We start from the raw sequence: 23,079 nt of genomic DNA, 5'->3' as shown, positions 1-23,079 counted from the left end.
TTTTTTCCCGGCAGAGGAGTCCATCCTGTTAAAAGACCCGATGGATAGAAAGGCTGACATGTTCCTGAAGAGGTCTCACATTAATCTAGCCTCACTTAGTAAGGCCGCATTATCTTCAGTGCCGGTGTCCAGGGCGTTGAGGTTGTGGCTGAGTCAGCTTTCTCAGGATATACAGTCCGGAGTGTCCAGACAGGAGTTGATGTATCAGCTTGCATCGATGAAGTCTGCTGCGGAATATCTTTGCGATTTTTCCTTAGATGCCTTGAAGATCACAGCTAGAAATATGGCCATCGCTAATTCCACTCGCAGGGCAATTTGGTTAAAACCTTGGTCGGGAGATAATTCATCTAAGTCTCATTTTTGTGCCTTACCATTTCAGCTGGGCAAGCTTATCTGTAAACGTTTGGACAAGGTCCTGAAACAGAAGAACAGGGATAAGCAACTTGCTTTACCACAGTCCTTTCGGAAGCCTTTCCGTAAATTTCAGGGCCAACGCTCAAGAACTGGTTTTCGTAAGAAACTGTTCTATAAGGGAAAGAAGTTCCAGCCAAAGTACCAGGACAGGAACAGGAAGAGGCAGACAGGAGCCGCTAACGTCAAACCGGAGTTCTGACGCCAGAACCTTGGATCTGGTGGGAGCAAGATTGCTGCAGTTCTCCAGGGAATGGGAGACTGAGACATCAGATCCATGGGTTCTTCGGATTGTTCGTATGGGCTACGCCCTAGAATTGTTACACATGCCAAGAGACAGAGTTCTACTAAACAAGGAACAGGATCAGAGAGTCCTCTCTCTCCTTTCAGAGTTCCAGCAGAAGGGTGCACTGGAGCCGGTTCCCCCCGAAGAGGAATTCCTTGGGGTATTCTCCCGCGTATTCCCAGTGCCAAAGCCGGATGGCAGATGGCGTCTAATTATAGATCTTCGATATCTCAACAAGCATCTCCAGAAATCAAAATTCAAAATGGACAATATCAGGTCCCTCTACAGTATTGTCCAGAAGGGGGATGTAATGGTTTGTCTCGACCTGAGGGACGCATATCTCCATGTCCCAATCAAGGTAGAGCACAGGAAATTTCTCAGAGTGGCTGTACAGTCGAAACAACGGATTCTCCATTACCAATTCCGAGCCCTGCCCTTTGGATTAACAGTTGCACCAAGGGTATTCACAAAACTGGTGGTAGTGCTGGTTGCCTTTCTCCGTCTACAAAAGATTCGCATTGTGCCATATCTAGACAATTGGCTGATCATAGCCAGCAGCCCAGAGGTCTTGAAGGAACATCTGCGGATCTGTTTGAAGTTATTACAGGATGTGGGGTTCCTTGTGAACTTTCAAAAGTCTAGACTAATACCTTCGTCTCGCACTCAGTTTTTAGGTCTAATTGTGGACTTAATACAGATGAAAATTTTCTTGCCGGAGGAAAAGATTTCCCACATAAGAAATGCTGTTTTGGGATTATATCACAAGCCAAGAGTGTCCGTAAAAAGGGCTATGAGTATTCTAGGGTTACTGACAGCAACCATCGAGGTAGTACCTTGGGCAAAGGCGCACTTCAGAGAATTGCAGAGCGAAATTCTCAGTATGTGGAACAAGGATTGAACGTCTCTAGCATCCTGCATTACGGTGTCTGCCAAGGTGCGTCTTGATCTTCTATGGTGGACGGTCAGAGAAAACCTGTGCCAGGGAAAAAGTTTCATAATCATGCAGCAAATATCGATCACCACAGATGCCTCTGCCATCGGGTGGGGTGCCCATTTAGGGGAGAGGTGGATCCAAGGATTGTGGTCAAGAGAAGAAACGTCAAGATCCTCAAATTTTCGAGAGTTACTGGCCATATATTTGGCCCTGCGCCACTTCGAGTATTATGTCAAAGGAAGATCGGTGTTGGTAAGGACGGACAATGCCACAGCAGCTTTTTATGTGAACAAGCAGGGAGGCACACGGTGTCTTCCCCTGCAGAAGCTTTGTGCTAGGATCATGGTCTGGGCGGGAAAAGTATAACAGAATTAAAAGGGGTTCACATCAACGGAGTCCTGAATCAACAGGCAGACCTATTGATTCGGGAAGCTCTCTTACCAACAGAATGGTCCCTAAATCCAGTTTATTTCAGAAACCTTGTGGAGAGATGGGGTTACCCGGAACTGGACCTAATGACGACGAGGGACAATCGTCAGTTAAAGAGGTTTGGCTCTCTAAGGACATGGGATCGTCCGGAAGTTCTGGATGTATTTTCCATTCAGTGGAACAGGAGGTTCCTCTACATTTTTCCACCACTACCAGTGCTGCCGAGGGTCCTCAGCAAGATTTTGATAGAGCGTCCTACAGTGATCCTTGTGACACCCTTTTGGCCCCGCAGGGCGTGGTTTCCAGTAGTTCTGCAACTGGCGGACGGGGACTTCTTCAGGTTCCCAGAAGTTCAAGATCTGCTTCTACAGAAAGGATTCCAGCATCCACATCCAGAGAAGTTGCATTTTGTGGCCTGGTTCCTGAGAGGGAAAGATTGATGCAGCAGGGCTTCTCAGAAGAAGTAGGGGAGACCCTTATGTCTTCCAGAAGGTCATCTACTAACTTCGTGTACTCCAGATTATGGAAGAAATTCCAGAATTGGCTCAGTCAGTCTAGCTGTCACATCTCGGTTAGAGCCATTCTGCAGTTCCTGCAAGAAGGGTTTGAGAAGGGGCTGAAGCCTAACACACTTAAGGTACACATGACAGCAATCAACGCTATGACAGATGGGAGATTTGCTGGAGAACCACTCATCACCAGGTTTTTTAAGGCTCTAGGCAAATTAAGACCCTCCGTACGTACTCCGGTGGCACCCTGGGACCTAGGCTTAGTATTAAATGCTTTAACCAGAACTCCATTTGAGCCCATTGAGGATGTCGACCTTAAGTGGCTGTCGATGAAGTTGTTATTTCTCATCGCTGTAACGTCAGCTAAGAGAGTCGGAGAACTCCAGGCTCTCTCTTCTAGAGAGCCGTACCTCAGGATTCTACCAGAAGGGGTAAAGTTGAGAACATTGCCTTTGTTCCGGCCAAAGGTGGCCACAGCTGCTAACATCAATAGGGAAGTGTTTCTGCCCGTCTTCCATCCAGATCCTGGTTCTGAGGAGCAGCAGAGGTTGCATTGTTTGGATGTAAAAAGAGCATTATCCTGTTATCTGCAGAGAGTTCAGGAGTTTAGAAGGGAAGAGAATCTGTTTGTCTTGCCTGGAGGAGTCAACAAGGGAAAAAAGGCCTCGAAGGATACACTAGCCACATGGATCCGAACAATTTTAGAGGCATATGCTGGTGAGGGAAAAGATCCCCCAGCACCATTAAGGGCGCATTCAACGCGATCCACTTCCACCTCGTGGGCCGAGAGAGAAGAAGTACCATTAATGGACATTTGTAAAGCAGAGTCCTGGTCTTCAGCCTCAACCTTCGCAAGACATTACAGGCTGGATTGTCAGAACCCAAGCCCAGCCTTCAGCATCGGGATATTGTCTGCGGCATGTAAGGAATAATCCCCCCCTTTGGTTTCTATTTTAGATCCCTTCTGTGCTGCCAGAGGGACGATGAGGAAAGTGGGTATTTTACTTACCGTAATTCTACTTTCCTCGAGTCCCGAAGGCAGCACAATACCCACCCAATAAATAAGTTTGTTTTGCAGTCTATCGGTCTATTTTATTACACAAGGTGCAGTATGTCCTGGGTACCTATATAGGGCCTCTGGCCCAGCCCAGTAATTATGTTATTGAGTTTTATTCTATGGGATGGTCCTGATTTGGGATGGCGAACTAAGAATATCCCTTCTGTGCTGCCTTCGGGACTCGAGGAAAGTAGAATTACGGTAAGTAAAATACCCACTATAATACTGCCTCCTATATACAAGAATAAAACTACTATAATACTGTCTCCTATATACAAGAATATAACTACTTTAATTCTGCCTTCTATGTACAAGAATATAACTACTATAATTCTGCTCCTATATACAAGAATATAACGACTATAATCAAACATATGTAGAAAGTAGGGACGTCACTCACCGGGGTACTGTGCCGATAATTCTTTATTTCTTTAAGGTGCAAAGACAGACAAGGTGCACGGACGTTTCCAAGGACTCAGCTAATCAGAGTAAGACTGGGTGACAGCTGTTGCGCGTGCGCATTCACGCTTCTTCAGACCCTGTCTGTTCCGTGCTGCATCACCTTTTTGAAGCTACTCTCTGGTGACGCGCACAGAACAGGTGCAAACTACTTAATCAAAGACATATATGTTAAAACATTAAAAACATAAATCAACCGACTTTCTTTATCAAAAGGACACTCTGCAATAAATAGTACCAGAAGGTATATCATAAAAAGACACTGTAATCGACTCTTTCATTTAGCCCCAAGTTTCCAGCAGCATTCAATTTAATTAACCATTTAGCTTCCGCTTGAAGTAAAATTTTTCTTTTATCTGTGTTTTCTTTGCTGCGGATCACTTCTAGCCCCTGAAAGAGTAAATCTTTACAGTTCCCTCCATGTACAGAATTCATGTGTTCAATAAAGCGGGGAGCACCTTTTTTAGATCTAACTGAATACACATGTTCCCTAAAACGTGTGTTCAATGCACGTTTAGTGCTGCCGATGTAGAAGCGGCCACACGGGCAAACCATAGCATAAATAACCCATTGTGTTCTACAGGTAATAAGATTTTTGATGTAGATTTCTTCACCGCCTATCACCGTAGACTTTCCAGTCTTAATATGGGGACACCAAATGCAAGTCCCGCATTTGTGGTTGCCCGTGGGGCCGATTCTTGACAGCCAGTCTGAGGTGTTCGTTTTGGAATGAAAGTTGCTACTGGTTACAACATCTTTTAAGTTTTTACTCCGTTTGAAAGCTATCAAAGGTTTTTCATGAACCAGTTTTCCTAAGTCTGTATCGTTTTTAATCAGAGACCAATTGTTATGAATAGCTGTTCTTATAATTTTTTCTAAGGGGCTGAATTTAAATGAAAAAGAGAAACGGGGTAGAGTGGTGCTTTGCGATTTTAAATATGTTTTTTTCCATTTCTTACTCTTTGTGCTGTGATCTAATAGAGTTTTTCTATCTTGTGCAAATGCTCGATTTAATGCCTTCTCAAGGATCTTTTCTGGGTACCCTCGTGCCCCTAATCTCTCCTTCAGCTCACCAGCCTGTACCAAAAATTTCTCATCAGAACTATTTATATGTAGAACTTTCTACATATGTTTGATACGAAGATGTCTTGTCATTAGGGACTTGGAACCCGAAAGGTTACAGTGCCTGCCAGCACTGCTAAGGGAACTGTGGAGCCCGAGCTCAGGGCGTCTTTCATTTTCGCTGCACTAGCTGAGAGTGCGATTGTAGGAATTTAGGGGTAGTTGTGCCGGCTGCTCGCTTCTGTGCACCGCTTGTGATTTATAGTCTTGTCTAAGCCAGAGCACACCCCGCATATCCTCTACCAGCTTGCGATTGTTGAATCACTATGGAATCAGATGATTCTGCAGACAGCATCCCTGAAGTGCCGGATGGTGCAATAGGTGCCGGACGAAAGGACGTCAGTGAATTTTTTAATCAATGTAACATTAAAGACACTCTGCAAGTTTTAAGTATTAAAAATCTTGAATTCAAAGTGTTCTCCTTAGCGGAGAGGGAAACACGGCTCTTCTGGACAGTAAGCTCTTTAAGATCCTACCTCGAATGTGAACGGGTCCCGAGAGGGCTGAGGACTTACAAAGATCCCTCACAGTTTGGGGATGACCCGGAATTCGTAGCAACATGGAAAAGAATTCACCAAGAACATGCATTACAAATGCTGAGAGCTGTCATAGACAGAAATGAGAAAGAATACTCCAAAGTCACTGAGGAACTGTTGAAAACTAAAACAGAACTAAGAGCACGTCTAGAGAATGAACAATTCCAGTCTTTTAGTAAGAAATTGGAAAAGAAAATTGTTACCCTTCAATCAATAATAAAAGACCAGAAAAAAGATAAATTCATCAGAGACCGCTTGGATTACGAATCCGACAAAGCTTTTCCACCAGGTGGGGCTAAAAAACAGTACCCCAGACGAACCAGGAACAATCCAAATAGAAGAAAAACAACGGATTACTGGACAACAGATTCCAGCTCCAGTGGGAATGAAGAAATAAGTAATAATAATAATAATAAAAATACAAAACCAACCAAAGATGCTCAAAAAAACAACGGAAAAACGGGTACGTCGGGACAAGAAAGAAATAATACAGAAAAAGCCTCTACGAGTGACCCTTTAGGAGGAAGAACAGAAGGGGCCCAAGGAGAAAAAAGAGACGACGGGTCAGTTCGACCGAAGAGGGTGATGCCAAGAAGGAAGAAAGTGTCATGGGACAAGTAGTTCCTCAGATGGACACACGTGCTGTCATCAACCTTACAGATAGGACCTTTGATGACGATACCTTGTCATTATTAAGCAGAGGCCTTAATTTCTGCCTCACTGAGGACTTTAATATTGTGGATTTTGAAGTGGATTTATTTAAATCTATAAGAAAATTAAATTTGAAAAAATTATATGCCAATAAAGGAAAAGGAGTAAATCCACTAGAGGGAGAAATCCCTGCCACTATAGGTCCGCTTGGCTTCAGCGTGATGAAAGATGCCACTGTAGCTGAATTGGAATGCCTTGATAATTTGATAGATCTACAGGATGGTATAGAAAGTGACACCTTTTGTGACAATGATGTTTTGTCACTTGAGGATTTTAAGGGAGGGATAAAATCCTCCTTTTGTCCCCAAGTGACTCCGGGTAGCAACCTTGACATTTTCCAGAATAATGTCTTACGTGAAGTGAAGTCACTAATATACAAAAAAGATCCTAGTAATCTCAAGCGAGGTGAGAAAAGGGCGCTAGATCGTCTTAAAAATATGGACAATATAGTACTTAAAAAATCAGATAAGGGCGGTAACGTCGTCATTATGACTAGTGAATATTATGCCAGCGAAGCCCTTCGTCAACTTAATAACCCACTCACCTATCAAAAACTAGCAAATAATCCTGTTCCTAAAATTAAAACCAAACTCCAAACTCTATTACGAAAGGCAGTAGAAAACAATGTTATTTCCAAAAGTAGAGCCGAGAAATTGATCCCTCCATTCCCTTCCAGTCCGCGATGGTACTTCCTGCCGAAGGTGCATAAGACCTTAGATGCCCCCCCCGGGAGACCCATCGTCTCGGGGCGGGGCTCCGTCACAGAGCCACTTTCCAAGTATTTGGAGTGGTTGCTGCGACCCCTTCTGCAGGAAGTACCATCGATAGTAAAAGACACTAACCAATTTCTCACCTGCATTCAGGACCTAGCTTGGTCCGATAACATGATGTTGGCATCGATTGACATCGAAAGCCTGTATACAAGCATACCACAGGAGAAGGGAGTGGACTGCATAAAAGAGATATTAATCAACGCAGGTAAATCAGAGAAAGTAATACAGTTTATATGTGAGTCTTTGGCGTTTATTTTGGAAAATAATACGTTTTTGTTCGATGACATATGGTACAGACAGATTGGAGGCGTGGCCATGGGCACCCCCGTGGCCTGCACCCTTGCCAATTTATATGTTGCAGCTTTTGAGTATAGGCATATCTTCACAGCCAACAATCCCTTTTTGAAGTCCGTCCGGTGCTACCTCAGGTTTGTGGACGATGTGTTCATCGCCTGGGATGGCACCGAGACGGACTTCGGGGACTTTGTAAAATTTCTGAATGAAACAAACAAAATGAATTTACGCTTCACTTACAAAGTCGATGCCAAGCAGATCGAGTTCCTCGATGTGTTGGTAGAGATTAACGGAGGTGATATACAGACGTCAGGGTATAGAAAGCCCACTGCCTCCAATTCTCTCCTTCAGTACACCAGCTACCATCCCGAACATGTAAAGACTGCTTTGCCATATGGCCAATTTTTGCGGCTAAGACGAATAAATAGTTCTGATGAGAAATTTTTGGTACAGGCTGGTGAGCTGAAGGAGAGATTGGGGGCACGAGGGTACCCAGAAAAGATCCTTGAGAAGGCATTAAATCGAGCATTTGCACAAGATAGAAAAACTCTATTAGATCACAGCACAAAGAGTAAGAAATGGAAAAAAACATATTTAAAATCGCAAAGCACCACTCTACCCCGTTTCTCTTTTTCATTTAAATTCAGCCCCTTAGAAAAAATTATAAGAACAGCTATTCATAACAATTGGTCTCTGATTAAAAACGATACAGACTTAGGAAAACTGGTTCATGAAAAACCTTTGATAGCTTTCAAACGGAGTAAAAACTTAAAAGATGTTGTAACCAGTAGCAACTTTCATTCCAAAACGAACACCTCAGACTGGCTGTCAAGAATCGGCCCCACGGGCAACCACAAATGCGGGACTTGCATTTGGTGTCCCCATATTAAGACTGGAAAGTCTACGGTGATAGGCGGTGAAGAAATCTACATCAAAAATCTTATTACCTGTAGAACACAATGGGTTATTTATGCTATGGTTTGCCCGTGTGGCCGCTTCTACATCGGCAGCACTAAACGTGCATTGAACACACGTTTTAGGGAACATGTGTATTCAGTTAGATCTAAAAAAGGTGCTCCCCGCTTTATTGAACACATGAATTCTGTACATGGAGGGAACTGTAAAGATTTACTCTTTCAGGGGCTAGAAGTGATCCGCAGCAAAGAAAACACAGAGAAAAGAAAAATTTTACTTCAAGCGGAAGCTAAATGGTTAATTAAATTGAATGCTGCTGGAAACTTGGGGCTAAATGAAAGAGTCGATTACAGTGTCTTTTTATGATATACCTTCTGGTACTATTTATTGCAGAGTGTCCTTTTGATAAAGAAAGTCGGTTGATTTATGTTTTTAATGTTTTAACATATATGTCTTTGATTAAGTAGTTTGCACCTGTTCTGTGCGCGTCACCAGAGAGTAGCTTCAAAAAGGTGATGCAGCACGGAACAGACAGGGTCTGAAGAAGCGTGAATGCGCACGCGCAACAGCTGTCACCCAGTCTTACTCTGATTAGCTGAGTCCTTGGAAACGTCCGTGCACCTTGTCTGTCTTTGCACCTTAAAGAAATAAAGAATTATCGGCACAGTACCCCGGTGAGTGACGTCCCTACTTTCTACATATGTTTGATACGAAGATGTCTTGTCATTAGGGACTTGGAACCCGAAGGGTTACAGTGCCTGCCAGCACTGCTAAGGGAACTGTGGAGCCCGAGCTCAGGGCGTCTTTCATTTTCGCTGCACTAGCTGAGAGTGCGATCGTAGGAATTTAGGGGTAGTTGTGCCGGCTGCTCGCTTCTGTGCACCGCTTGTGATTTATAACGACTATAATACTGCTCCTATATACAAGAATAAACCTACCATAATACTGCTCCTATATACAAGAATATAACTACTATAATACTGCCTCCTATATACAAGAATATAACTAATATAATACTGCCTCATATATGCAAGAATATAACTACTATAATACTGCCTCCTATATACAAGAATATAACTAATATAATACTGCCTCATATATGCAAGAATATAACTACTATCATACTTATCCTATATACAAGAATATGACTACTATAATACTGACTCCTATATACAAGAATATAACTACTATAATACTGACTCCTATATACAAGAATATAACTACTATAATACTGCTCCTATTTACAAGAATATAACTACTATAATACTGCTCCTATATACAAGAATATAACTATTATAATACTGCCTCCTATATACAAGAATATAACTACTATAATACTGCTCCTATATACAAGAATATAACTACTATAATACTGCTCCTATATACAAGAATTTAACTACTATAATACTGCCTCCTATATACAAGAATATAACTACTATAATACTGTTCTTATATACAAGAATATAACTACTATAATACTGCTCCTATATACAAGAATATAACTACTATAATACTGCTCCTATATACAAGAATATAACTACTATAATACTGCTCCTATATACAAGAATATAACTACTATAATACTGCTCCTATATACAAGAATATAACTACTATAATACTGCTCCTATATACAAGAATATAACTACTATAATACTGCCCCCTATATACAAGAATATAACTACTATAATACTGCTCCTATATACAAGAATATATCTACTATAATACTGCTCCTATATACAAGAATATAACTACTATAATACTGCTCCTATATATATATAAGAATATAACTACTTTAATAAACACCATACTATACTGATATATAAAGTAAAATTATAAAATGGATTGTTACCCTGTTACACGTTTAGTTCCTGGCCCTTTAAATATCAGGTACTTACTCAGCATGTGAAGTAAACTCTGACAAGTGTCCTCGCTCAACCCTGGTTACTGGTTATTTGTTTATGCTCTGGGAGTCATTTCCCCATCTGGGCTCCATCCCCTCAGTAATAAACAGTGTGACGGTTGTTCGATTACTCTCAGTATTACAGTTTTATGGCCGAGCTCTGAAACAAGAAACAAATTTCATTACACTCTAGATCAGGAAGTAATCTAAACCGAGGAATGAATTCCCAAAATAAAAATGTCTGAAAGACACAAAAAGTAAAAAGCTGAAAATATATATATGATATATGAGGGGCACTATACTGTGGTGATACTGAAGAGAGGGGGAGATATAGGGCGGTAGAAAGAAGAGAAGGCTGAAACAAAACTTGAAACGTCCAACAATTTACTCCATTAATGTATATAGGAGCAGTAATACAGTAGTTATATTCTTGTATATAGGAGCAGTATTATAGTAGTTATATTCTTGTATATAGGAGCAGTATTATAGTAGTTATATTCTTGTATATAGGAGCAGTATTATAGTAGTTATATTCTTGCATATAGGAGCAGTATTATAGTAGTTATATTCTTGTATATAGGAGCAGTATTATAGTAGTTATATTCTTGTATATAGGAGCAGTATTATAGTAGTTATATTCTTGTATATAGGAGCAGTATTATAGTAGTGATATTCTTGCATATAGGAGCAGTATTATAGTAGTTATATTCTTGTATATAGGAGGCTGCATTATAGTAGATATTTTCTTGTATATACGAGCAGTATTGTAGTAGTTATATTCTTATATATAGGAGGCAGTATTATAGTAGTTATATTCTTGTATATTGGAGAAGTATTATAGTAGTTATATTCTTATATATAGGAGCAGTATTATAGTAGTTATATTCTTGTATATAGGAGGCAGTATTATAGTAAATATATTCTTGTATATATGAGCAGTATTATAGTAGTTATATTCTTGTATATAGGAGCAGTATAATAGTATTTATATTCTTGTACATAGAAGGCAGTATTATAGTAGTTATATTCTTGTATATAGGAGCAGTATTATAGTACTTATATTCTTGTATATAGGGGCAGTATTATAGTAGTTATATTCTTGTATATAGGAGCAGTATTATAGTAGTTATATTCTTGTATATAGGGGCAGTATTATAGTAGTTATATTCTTGTATATAGGAGCAGTATAATAGTAGTTATATTCTTGTATATAGGAGCAGTATTATAGTAGTTATATTCTTGTATATAGGAGCAGTATTATAGCAGTTATATTCTTGTATATAGGAGCAGTATTATAGTAGTTATAGTCTTGTATATAGGGGCAGTATTATAGTAGTTATATTCTTGTATATAGGAGCAGTATAATAGTAGTTATATTCTTGTAAATAGGAGCAGAATTATATTAGTTATATTCCTGTACATAGGAGCAGTATTATAGTAGTTATATTCTTGTATATAGGAGCAGTATTATAGTAGGTATATTCTTGTATATAGGAGCAGTTTTATAGTAGTTATATTCTTGTATATAGGAGCAGTATTATAGTAGTTATATTCTTGTATATAGGAGCAGTATTATAGTAGTTATATTCTTGTATATAGGAGGCAGTATTATAGTAGTTATATTCTTGTAAATAGGAGCAGAATTATATTAGTTATATTCCTGTACATAGGAGCAGTATTATAGTAGTTATATTCTTGTGTATAGGAGCAGTATTATAGTAGGTATATTCTTGTACACAGAAGGCAGTATTATAGTAGTTATATTCTTGTATATAGGAGCAATATTATAGTAGTTATATTCTTGTATATAGGAGCAGTTTTATAGTAGTTATATTCTTGTATATAGGAGCAGTATTATAGTAGTTATATTCTTGTATATAGGAGCAGTATTATAGTAGTTATATTCTTGTATATAGGGGCAGTATTATAGTTGAAATTGTATACTTACCGTAATTTCTCTTTCTTCGAGACAGAAGGCAGCACAGAAGGAATAGGCCTGGCCTCTTTTATTCTTCCTAGGACCGCCCACCTAAAAAAAACTCCACAATAGTCAGCCAATGGCATGACAGCATACCTTATAATTAGTCACATCTCATACATTCAAACTGTGTAAATAACTAGACTCTTTTCTCTGATGCTTAATTGATTTTATTGGGTGGGTTATATGTGCTGCCTTCTGTCTCGAAGAAAGAGAAATTACGGTAAGTATACAATTTCAACTTTCTTCTTCGACTTCCGGCAGCACAGAAGGAATTCTCGCTAGCTTAGAGAACAGGGGTAGGGTTTATTGCTGAAATACTGCAGATAGTACCCCAGTGCTAAAGGCTGGATTCTCTGCTTGAAGATTAAGCCTGTAATGGTTGACAAAGGTGGAGGAGGTTGACCACGAGGCTGCATTGCATATATCTGTCAACGGTACTTGTGCTCTCTCCGCCCAAGAAGTAGCAGTGGCTCTGGTGGAATGAGCTCTGATTTGAAAGGGGGGATCTTTGTTTTCCAACCTATAACACTCCAGTATTACTGACTTCAGCCATCTCGCCAAGGTGTCTTTAGCCGCTTTCTTTCCCTTCCTCATTCCAGAAAATTGAATAAATAGATTTTCATCAATTCTGAAAGATTTCACTCTTTGTAAATACACTAGCAGAGCAGATCTGACATCCAACGAGGAAGATTCGGATGGTAGAAAGGTAGGAAGGAAGATCTCTCTATTGATGTTCTCCATTGAAGCTACTTTTGGGATAAAAGATGGAATTGTACGGAGAAGAACTCCCCCCGGAGTGAACTTGGTGTAAGGGGGATATGCCGACAAGGCCTGCAATTCACCTAGTCTTTTAGCCGACGTGATGGCGACCAAAAAAAGAACCTTGTAGGATAGCCACTTTATTTCCGCTTCCTGTAATGGTTCAAAGGGAGGCAGGGAAAGTCTGGACAGCACTAGAGATAGGTCCCATGCAGAAACCGGAGGTTTTACTGTAGGTCTTAGATTCTTCAAAGCTTTGAAAAACCTAGCAATAAGGGGTTGTCCCATAAATTCTCCATCAGTATAAGCGTTGATGGCTGTGACATGAACACGAAGAGTATTAGGCTTCAAGCCCTTTAGAAATCCCTCTTGTAGAAACTGTAAAATAACAGATACAGAGATCTCTGTCAGCCCCTTCTCTTCTCTCCAGGAGCTAAACTTTTTCCAGAGCTTCGCATACAATAAGTTAGTAGAAGGTCTTCTAGCTGCTAGTAAGGTCTCTATTACTTCATCTGATAACCCTCTCTGTCTGAATTTTTCCCTCTCAAAATCCAGAGAGTCAGATGTAATCTGTCGAGATGTTGGTGATATAATCCGTTCTGCAGGAGGAGATCCTTCTCTAGCGGTAACTTCCAATATTCTCCCCTCGAGAGACGAAATAATAGAGGAAACCAGGCCCTCCGGGGCCAAAAGGGTGCGATTAGTAGAGCTGCCGGCTCGTCTATGATGATCTTGTTCAGAATCTTGTTGATTAATGGAATTGGAGGGAAGAGATAAACAAAGAGGTCTTTCCAGCTCATGGTGAAGGCATCCAGATGATCTGGAAGGTCTGTGCAATATCTTGAGCAAAACTTCAGAACCTTCTTGTTGCGTCTCGTGGCCATCAAGTCCCATACAGGCAACCCCCATTTGCGGGTTATCTGAGCAAAATACTTGGGATTCAGTTCCCATTCGTTGGGATCTAACTTCCGTCGGCTTAACCAGTCGGCTTGATAATTTAGAGACCCTTTTATGTGAGTCGCCATCAGAGAGATGCGATGATGTTCTGCCCAGGACATTATCCTGCTGCATTCTTTTTGTAGAGCTGTAGATCTTGTCCCCCCTTCTTTTTGGATGTAATACACCGAGACCAGATTGTCTGACTGGATCAGAACTGACGCGTTTGAAATCTGTGGAGAGAAATGCATTATGGCTAACCGGATCGCTTTCAGTTCTCTTAGGTTGGATGATAAATGAGACTCTTCTCTTGACCAAACTCCTTGAATCCATTGGGTTCCGAGGTGGGCCCCCCAACCCCATCTGGAGGCATCTGTAGTTATCACCACAGGGTTCTGAGGTTTGAAACTTTTCCCCATATTCAAGTTGTTCTTCTGCAGCCACCAACGTAACTTCAGTCGGGTGTGCCCTGACAATGAGATGGTGGAGTCCAGAGAATTGGGAACTCTGTCCCAAACTGTAAGGATTTCCCTCTGTAAATCCCTCATGTGTGCCCTGGCATAAGGCACTGCGTCTATTGCTGCAGTCATTAAACCCAGTGTCTGCATCGCTCTCCTGATGGATGTAGAGGGAGACTTTATCAGAGTCTTTACTTGAAAGATGATTTTGTCCTGTTTCTCCGCCGGAAGAAAGACTTTCTGACATACTGAATTGATTATCATGCCTAGGAAACGTTTTGTTTTTGTTGGTGAAAGTTCTGATTTCTGGGGATTGAGAATAAACCCAAGCCTGTTCAAGAGATTCAGAGCTGTCTGTAAGTGTTGTAGGAGGAGTTCCTGGGTGGTTGCAACAAGCAACCAATCGTCTAAATATGGTATTATTTGTATTCCTTGTAGTCTTAGGGTAGCTACGACTGTAACTGCGATCTTTGTAAATACCCTTGGGGCCGAAGTCAGGCCAAAGGGCATGGCCCGAAACTGGAAGTGGTGAATTCTTTGGTCTAGGAACACGGCAACTCTCAGAAATTTTCTGGATTTTTCTTCTATGGGGACATGCAAATAAGCGTCCATTAAGTCCAATGAAACCATCCAGTCGTGAGGCTGAATTAGATGAGTAGCGGACCTTACATTTTCCATGCGAAATTTTTCCTTTGCTAAATAGCGATTTAGGTATCGCAGATCTATGATTAATCTCCATTTGCCGTTTGATTTTGGAACGGGGAAGACGTGTGAGTAGACTCCGTAACCTTGCTGTTCTGGTGGAACAGGTTCTAGGGCTCTTTTGTTTAGAAAATCTCTGAGAAGAAGCTGAACAATTGAATTCGCTCTGTTGACGATGAACCTCTCGGGGGGTATCGACACAAAATTTAGACTGTAACCTTCTGCAATAATTCTTAGCACCCACTTGTCTGTAGTCATCTCCAGCCAGGCTGGAAAGAAATTCAGCAGCCTTGCTCCTACTGAACCTGACCCGAGGTAGTCAGAATTCTGTTTTTGGTTGCTTTTGATCCGGCTGTCTTCTCCTATTTTCTTGGAATCTTTTATTGTATCTTCTTTCTTGATACGGTCTTCTTTTAAAACCAGTCTTGCGAAATCTAAAGGGCTGGAACTGCTTCCGCTGTCTGGCGAAGGGAAACGCCAGAGCCTTCTCTCCTTTCTCTGCTTCCAGGATACTTTCCAGTTGTGATCCTACTAGAAAACCAGCTTCAAACGGTAGTGCACAGAAGTTAACTTTAGATGAGGCATCGCCTGGCCATGGCTTAAGGTAGATAGCCCTTCTGGCTGAATTTAATACTGCAAGGTTCTTCGCACATATTCTTGTCACGTCTAGGGGGAGATCACATGCGAAATCCGCCGCAGTCTTTAATGTATCAATTTCCTCCAAGAGATCAATTCTAGAAATTCCCTCCTGAATATTTCTTCCAAGTTGGCTCAGCCAGACTCGAATAGCCCGGGTTACAGGTACAGAAGCAAGGGATGCTTTCATTAAAGCAGCTGTATTACAGTAGGCACGTTTTATCAGAATATCTGTCTTCTTATCCATAGGATCCTTAAGTATAGAAGAATCCTCAGAGGGTAGCAGTGTTCTTCTAGATAACCTGGCTACAGGTCGATCCACTTTAGCAGGGTTCTCCCAGGATTCAGACTCAGATGGATCCAACTTATATACTGCTCTAAATCTAGAACCTAATTCCAGCCTACTGTCTGGTTTTTTAAATTCTTTCTCCACTATAGTTTTTAAGACTGGATGACCTGTCAAAACTTCAGAAGGTTTTTTGGGGAAATAGAAGAGACTCTCCTTATCTTCCCTGAACTTCTGCTTTGAAGATTCCATAATATCTTTTACTGCTCTAATTAATTTTCCCGCATTCTCCTTCTTGAAAAGAAAAAAATCTTCTGTAATAATCTCTTCAGAATCTGAGGAGTCAGACTGAGCTGAAGCGTTTTCTGATGAGGAAGAAGCAGAGGGTTCTGCTTTACGTTCTTCTTTCTTATTTTTCAGACTGACTCCTGAGCTAGAACTAAACTCAGACTTGAACCAAGAAAAAAAGCTTCTTGCATCCTCAAGGAAGGCAGAGGTTTCTTGTGGTTCAGTACATCTTTTACAAACTGTAGAAACTGAGCCTGATGGCAACGGATGAAGACAACTGATGCATAAAGACTTCCGTTTACTCGAAGATGGAGTCAAATGAGATCTGCATATTTCACATAAATCTCCAGATAATTCATCCGGCAGGGGCTGCTGGCAAGAGACACACTCCCTGTGTTTAGTCTTCATCTTCTTTTTCTTAGAGGAGGCGGGGCTTGACATCTAAAAATGTAATAGTACATAATATGAGCAACAGTCCGCACATAAGATCAGAGCGCTCAGCCCTGGCTACTGAGGAGCAGGTCATACCTTTGGAGCAGAGAAATCCGGCTGCCTGCACAGAAAGGCAAGGCACCGCCGTCTCTGCTCCGTTTAAATGCGCTTACCCGCCCGCAAACCAGAGACACGTCACATCCGGTTGCTCCACATCCGCTTCCGGTCTCCGCTGACTGCGCCTGATGCGCGTACTGCCATTCACAAGATGGCGCCCAAACCGGAAGTCCCATAGACGTCCATGCAAATGCCGGGATCGCACGTGAGACGCCTGGTATCCGCGGGAATGGACTGTATGACTGCCGACAATGGGGGAACCGTCACCCCAAGGCAGAACACCTCCTTTTTCACCATACCAGTGATAAGAAGGGAGAAACTTGCAGAAATCTAAAAAGACCTCCTCATATAACCCGGGTTTCCCGCATGGGTCAAAAGGGACTGCAAGACACCAGGTAGGCCAGGGTTACCCACATTGGCCCTCAGATCTGACTGGTGACACTGGTGTAATACAAAACATCAAGGGAATAACATCTAAAATAAAAAAGAAAATATGATTAATGGTGGGCAAAGGTGAATTAACACCTCTGTTATGAAGAAAAGAGGACAGAAAAAAACACAGTTTGAATGTATGAGATGTGACTAATTATAAGGTATGCTGTCATGCCATTGGCTGACTATTGTGGAGTTTTTTTTAGGTGGGCGGTCCTAGGAAGAATAAAAGAGGCCAGGCCTATTCCTTCTGTGCTGCCGGAAGTCGAAGAAGAAAGTAGTTATATTCTTGTAAATAGGGGCAGTATTATAGTAGTTATATTCTTGTATATAGAAGCAGTATTATAGTAGTTATATTATTGTATATAGGAGCAGTATTATAGTAGTTATATTCTAGTATATAGGAGCAGTATTATAGTAATTATATTCTTGTATATAGGAGGCAGTATTATAGTAGTTATATTCTTGTATATAGGAGCAATATTATAGTAGTTATATTCTTGTATATAGGAGCAGTATTATAGTAGTTATATTCTTGTATATAGGAGCAGTACTATAGTAGTTATATTCTTGTATATAGGAGCAGTATTATAGTAGTTATATTCTTGTAGAAAGGAGCAGTATTATAGTAGTTATATTCTTGCATATAGGGACAGTATTATAGTAGTTATATTCTTGTATATAGGAGCAGTATTATAGTAATTATATTCTTGTATATAGGAGGCAGTATTATAGTAGTTATATTCTTGTATATAGGAGCAGTATTATAGTAGTTATATTCTTGTATATAGGAGCAGTATTATAATAGTTATATTCTAGTATATAGGAGCAGTATTATAGTAAATATATTCTTGTATATAGGAGCAGTATTATAGTAGTTATATTCTTGTATATTGGAGCAGTATTATTGTAGTTATATTCTTGTATATATGAGCAGTATTATAGTAGTTATATTCTTGTATATAGGAGTAGTATTATAGTAGTTATATTCTTGTATATAGGAGCAGTATTATAGTAGTTATATTCTTGTATATAGGAGCAGTATTATATTAGTTATATACTTGCACATAAGGTTGCGTTTAGTAGTTTTTTTTTCTTTCTAAACATTGGTGCAGTTGTGTTTTGTTAAAATCATATTTTTTCACTGCCTTTTTCGGTGCCTGATCTATTACGTACAGATTTAGCTTTGTTCCATTTGATTCATATCTACCTTATAGCAGAATCTGGCCTTGCATGTATAATAATAATGCCGTCATGTCTGTGCCGCTGAACGCTCTATCATCTTCACTCTTTTATTCTCACCAGGTTCATCGGCCTGCAGATTATCTTTGAAATAGGAGCCTTGATCTTCTTCATTGCCGTTTACTGCGTGTTACGTCACAAAGACAAGGTCAAGGCAGAAGAAGAGGAGAACCCGGAGACTCACAAGTTAAATGAGACGGAGGGAAATCTGAAAATCGTTCCAAGCCAGGAGAAGGAAGTGGCTACTTAGGTCACTTGTGGAATGTTCTGTGGGGATGTTTATTCCGTGCTCTGTGTGAGGGATTCTCCTCATCAAACTGGAGACATTGTGCAATATCTTCAAGAGAACTTCACAAGGAACGTCTCCTCGCAACTCATCGGAATTCCTGCAAATGAGGATTAAACCATTTTGTTTATCAAACCTTTCAAAATATTTCAAAAACATTACATTAAGGAAAGGACATGTTTCTGCACCAAAGATGATCACAGAGCAAATGCTGAAATTCCATCCCAAACTTCCCTCCGTTTTTTTTCTATTCCTGATCACTGCCTGGTTGCAAATTTAACTTTACAACAAAGTTTCTACTGACGCCATCAAGGTTTACTATAGTTTGGTCATAAATTGGAATGACTTGATAAGAAGAGAGAAAATGCCACCAAGTTCAACCAGTTTACTGTTAGCATTTTCCATCCAGGAGAAGTTGGAAGACCTCTGTGAACCCAAAGGAGTTAAAGGGTTACTCCACCTCTAGACATCTTATCCACTATCCAAAGCCCCTGATCTCCCTGCTGCTCCCGGCATTCTTTTAGAGTGTTGGGTGCAGAGCCGGAGACTCGTGATGTCACAGTCACACCCCCTCAATACAAGTCTATGGGAGGGGTCATGACAGCATTGAGGGGGCGTGGCCATGACATCATGAGCCTCCATCCCGCATCGCCAGTCATCCGGCACAGAACGAAGTTCACTCCCTGCACCGGATGCCTGGGGTGCCGCAGCCGAGATAGTGCGGGTTCCGCCACTGGGGATAGGGGATAAGATGTCTAGGGGTGGAGTACCCCTTTAAGACCTAAACAAAAATCAAAAAGGTATAAATGCGGAAAATTATTAACTTTTAATCTTCAGTGTACAGAGGAATACCATCTGACATCTATCACCTGACATCAAGATCAGACATTTTCCTCCTACAGGACAGAAAAGGTTGGAAGGTCCCTATGAACCCACGGGAGCAACTTAGTGCATCATATGCCTAAAAACAATCAAAAAGCTATTAAAATAAAAATAAAAAAAGCTAAAACTAAGATGGATATATTACTCTACATTCCATATGGGAATCTTTACCTTTAGCTTCAGTTGCCCTTTTCCTACTTTCCAATTTATGGTATGAGCCTCCCCTTAACCTTTCCTCTTCAGCAAGTTCAGTCTTTCCTGTTGATCCAGAAGACATTGTAAGGTCCCTATGAACCTTCAGAAGCAATTTGCAGCACCAAAAGCCTAAAACAATACAAAAGCTATAAAAACAGGCCAGTAATAACTTTTTAATCCTCAGTGTAAATTGAACTACATGACTTTGAACTCAATCATCTCGCTCTACATTCCATGCAGGAAACTTCCCTTTCTGCTGCTATCCATGCTCCAGTTGGCCTTTTCTCTTGTTCCCATTATTGGTGTAAGCCCACCCTTGGATCATCTTCTCTATTAAGTTCATCCTCTCCTGTCTGCTTCATTTATCCTGAAGAAGTTGGGACACATTTGCTCTACATTCCATACAGGAAACGTCATCCTCTGCGGCTATCCTCACTCCAATTGGCCTTTTCTCACCATCCCATTATTGGTACCAACATCAAAAGAAAAAGTGGCACCGATACCTTTGAATGCAGCTCCTCGGGATGGATAGTGTACCGTACGACAAGTAAACAGATCAGTCCAGGTGCGGCGGTGCTAGGACAACATATGTAGCGCCCCACGCTACCTTGCAAACCGTTCCCGTAGGAGCAGCCCGAGATGGGAGCCAAATAACCACAGTTTATGCGATGAGTGCAGGACGCCTGTTTTTTCTTCTATATTCATCCCATTATTGGTATGAACCTACCCTAGGCTCGCCTTCTCCAGAGGGTTCCCCCTGTCCTTTCGAACACATCTTGCTCTACATTCCATACGAGAAACTTCACCTTCTGCTGCTATCCCCACTCTAGTTGGCCTTTTCTAATTTTCCCATTGTTGGTGTAAGCCTACCCTTGGCTCGCTTTCTCTATTAAGTTCATCCTCTCCTGTCTGCTTCATTTATCCTGAAGAAGTTGGGACACCTTTGCTCTACATTCCATACAGGAAACTTAATCCTCTGCTGCAATCCTCGCTCCAGCTGGTCTTTTCTCTCATTCCCATTATTGATATGAGCCTACCCTTGGCTCACCTTCTCCAGTAAGTTCCTCCTCTCATGTATCCTTTATTGATCCAGAATAAGTTGGAACACATCTTGTTCTACAATTCCTTAAAGGGATCTTCATCTTCAACAAAGATGTAAATACAGGACAGTGATACATTTTAGACATCTTCAGTGTAAAGTGACATCAGTCACAGGCTTCCTCTACATTCCACAGAGGAATCTTCACCTTCAGCTGCTATCCCAGCTCCAGTTGGCCTTTCCTTCCTTACCCATTGATGGTGCGAGCCTTCTTCCTTGGACCTCTACTCTCCTTTCGTACTGGAATGTTAGCAAAGAGAAGATGGAAGATGAGTCTTATTGTCCATCATATCTACAAGGATGAGGCAGAACTTGAGGCTCTTGGTTCCCAATACAAGGCCAACACATAGCATGGACCATTTACAAAACTGGTTTCTTTCTATGAGGTTCTTCATCCGGCATCAGTGCTTGATTGCGCCTGGTATCTCAGCACCTTCTGAGGATATGGGGTCATGATGTGAACTTTTATAAAAAAAAAAAAAAAAATAGGAGCTCCATATTGATTTTCGGGGCTCCTTCTTCTCAGTTTATACTACTGTAGACATATAAATGCTTAGATAACACATTTTTGGATAACCAATTGTTTTTTATAGCATATTTTTTACTGATATCTCAGCTCGTGGTACCATTGTATTTGTATTTGTTAATATTTGAGATATTTTTGTAATACATTCCATGCCTTATCTTCCCAAGGTCTTTTAAGGCTTCGAAGCCTTGGTAACTTGACCTTGACCAGTACTTGTAAAGCTCTATGCAATATGTATAGCACTTTATGAAGGCGTGAATAATATGAAGTATTATTCATGCTTTAGAAATCAGGGAACAACATGTTTCATGGAGAACAGACTTAAAGGGATACTCCAGTGTTTGATAACTTATCCCCTATGCACAGGATAGGGGTACGTGTCTGATCAGCGAGGGTCGGCTGCTGGGACCCTCGGAATGTCCAGAATTGCCCCCCGAATCCCCCTGTACCCATAGCAGGGTCCACACCAACCAAGCCCAATCCTTACCCCCCACCACCCCCATGTATTCTCTATAAGAGAGCCAGAGTGCCGTACTCCTGTATCTTCAGTGCTGTCATAGAGAATTCATGGAGAGATAGCATCGACCCACTCAATGAGAGTCTGGGGCTATTCTGGGTATTACAGGGGGTCCAATCTCAAACCCTCCGCAATTGGGCACTTATCCCCTATTCTATGAAAATGAGATAAATTATGAAATGCCGGAGCACCCCTTTAGTGGGAATTTATGAGATGATATTTATGAAACAAGCTGCGGATGCCATCAGATAGGTGACAGTGTAAAGGTATCAACCATACTTTTTGTTAGTGTCAATGGGTTTGGGACAACTTACAAAAATTATGAATTTTCTCCAGGTGTCAAGGGGGTGGAGCTGAGCTGCTTAAGTGCCATAGCAAGGGATTTAAAAACAGGGCTCAGCATCATAAGCTTAGCCCTGTACCTCAATCAACCAGTAAAGGAGGTTGGCCCGGGAGTCAAGCGGCACTGTGGCACTTAAGAAGCTCGGTCCCGCCACCTTGACACTTGAACATCATATTTTATACGTTTTGCCAAATTATCAACACTAACACGATCCCTATAATAGTCAGTACTGCCAGATATTTACCATTGAGTTCTATTCAAGTCATATACTCTTTTTCCAGTAAAGCATTGACTATATCTACCAGTGTTTCCAAAGCAGGAGGGGGCCTCCGGCTGTTGCAAAGCTGCAAATCCCAGCATGCCCGGACAGCTGTCGGCTGTCTGGGCATGCTGGGAGTGGCAGCTTTGCAACAGTTGTATCCCCCCCCCCCCCCGGTTGGGCAACACTGATATAAACAAAAAGATCAAAATAATACGCTAAGCTATGTTGCCTACAGAAAAGTGAGTGCAGCTCTTGAGTATAATAATACATTCTGTAACTCGGAGGTGGACACTTTCCCCGCACATGTGACTGTGAGAATGTTTGTTTATTTTCTATTCTTTTTTTTTTCTACACAAATTAAGAT

The 23,079-nt window shown here is 41.1% G+C and overlaps 1 protein-coding gene across 6 annotated transcripts in view; it reads left to right on the top strand.

Moving 5' to 3' along the window:
- Nucleotides 1–22,834, top strand: part of SLCO2B1 (solute carrier organic anion transporter family member 2B1) — a 199,981-nt gene extending 177,147 nt beyond the window's left edge. For all 6 annotated transcript variants that reach the window (XM_056561073.1, XM_056561072.1, XM_056561074.1 and 3 more), the window contains exon 15: nt 18,669–22,834. In XM_056561073.1, coding sequence (XP_056417048.1) covers nt 18,669–18,855 — 187 coding nt within the window. In that variant the 3' untranslated portion in view covers nt 18,856–22,834. The remainder of the gene's footprint in view (nt 1–18,668) is intronic.
- The last annotated feature ends 245 nt before the right edge of the window (nt 22,835–23,079 follow it).

This window comes from Hyla sarda, chromosome 2, assembly GCF_029499605.1.
Source record: "Hyla sarda isolate aHylSar1 chromosome 2, aHylSar1.hap1, whole genome shotgun sequence".
NCBI classification, from domain to species: domain Eukaryota; kingdom Metazoa; phylum Chordata; class Amphibia; order Anura; family Hylidae; genus Hyla; species Hyla sarda.
The sequence above is the reverse complement of the archived record's forward strand: the minus strand, read 5'-3'. Positions and strand labels throughout refer to the sequence as shown.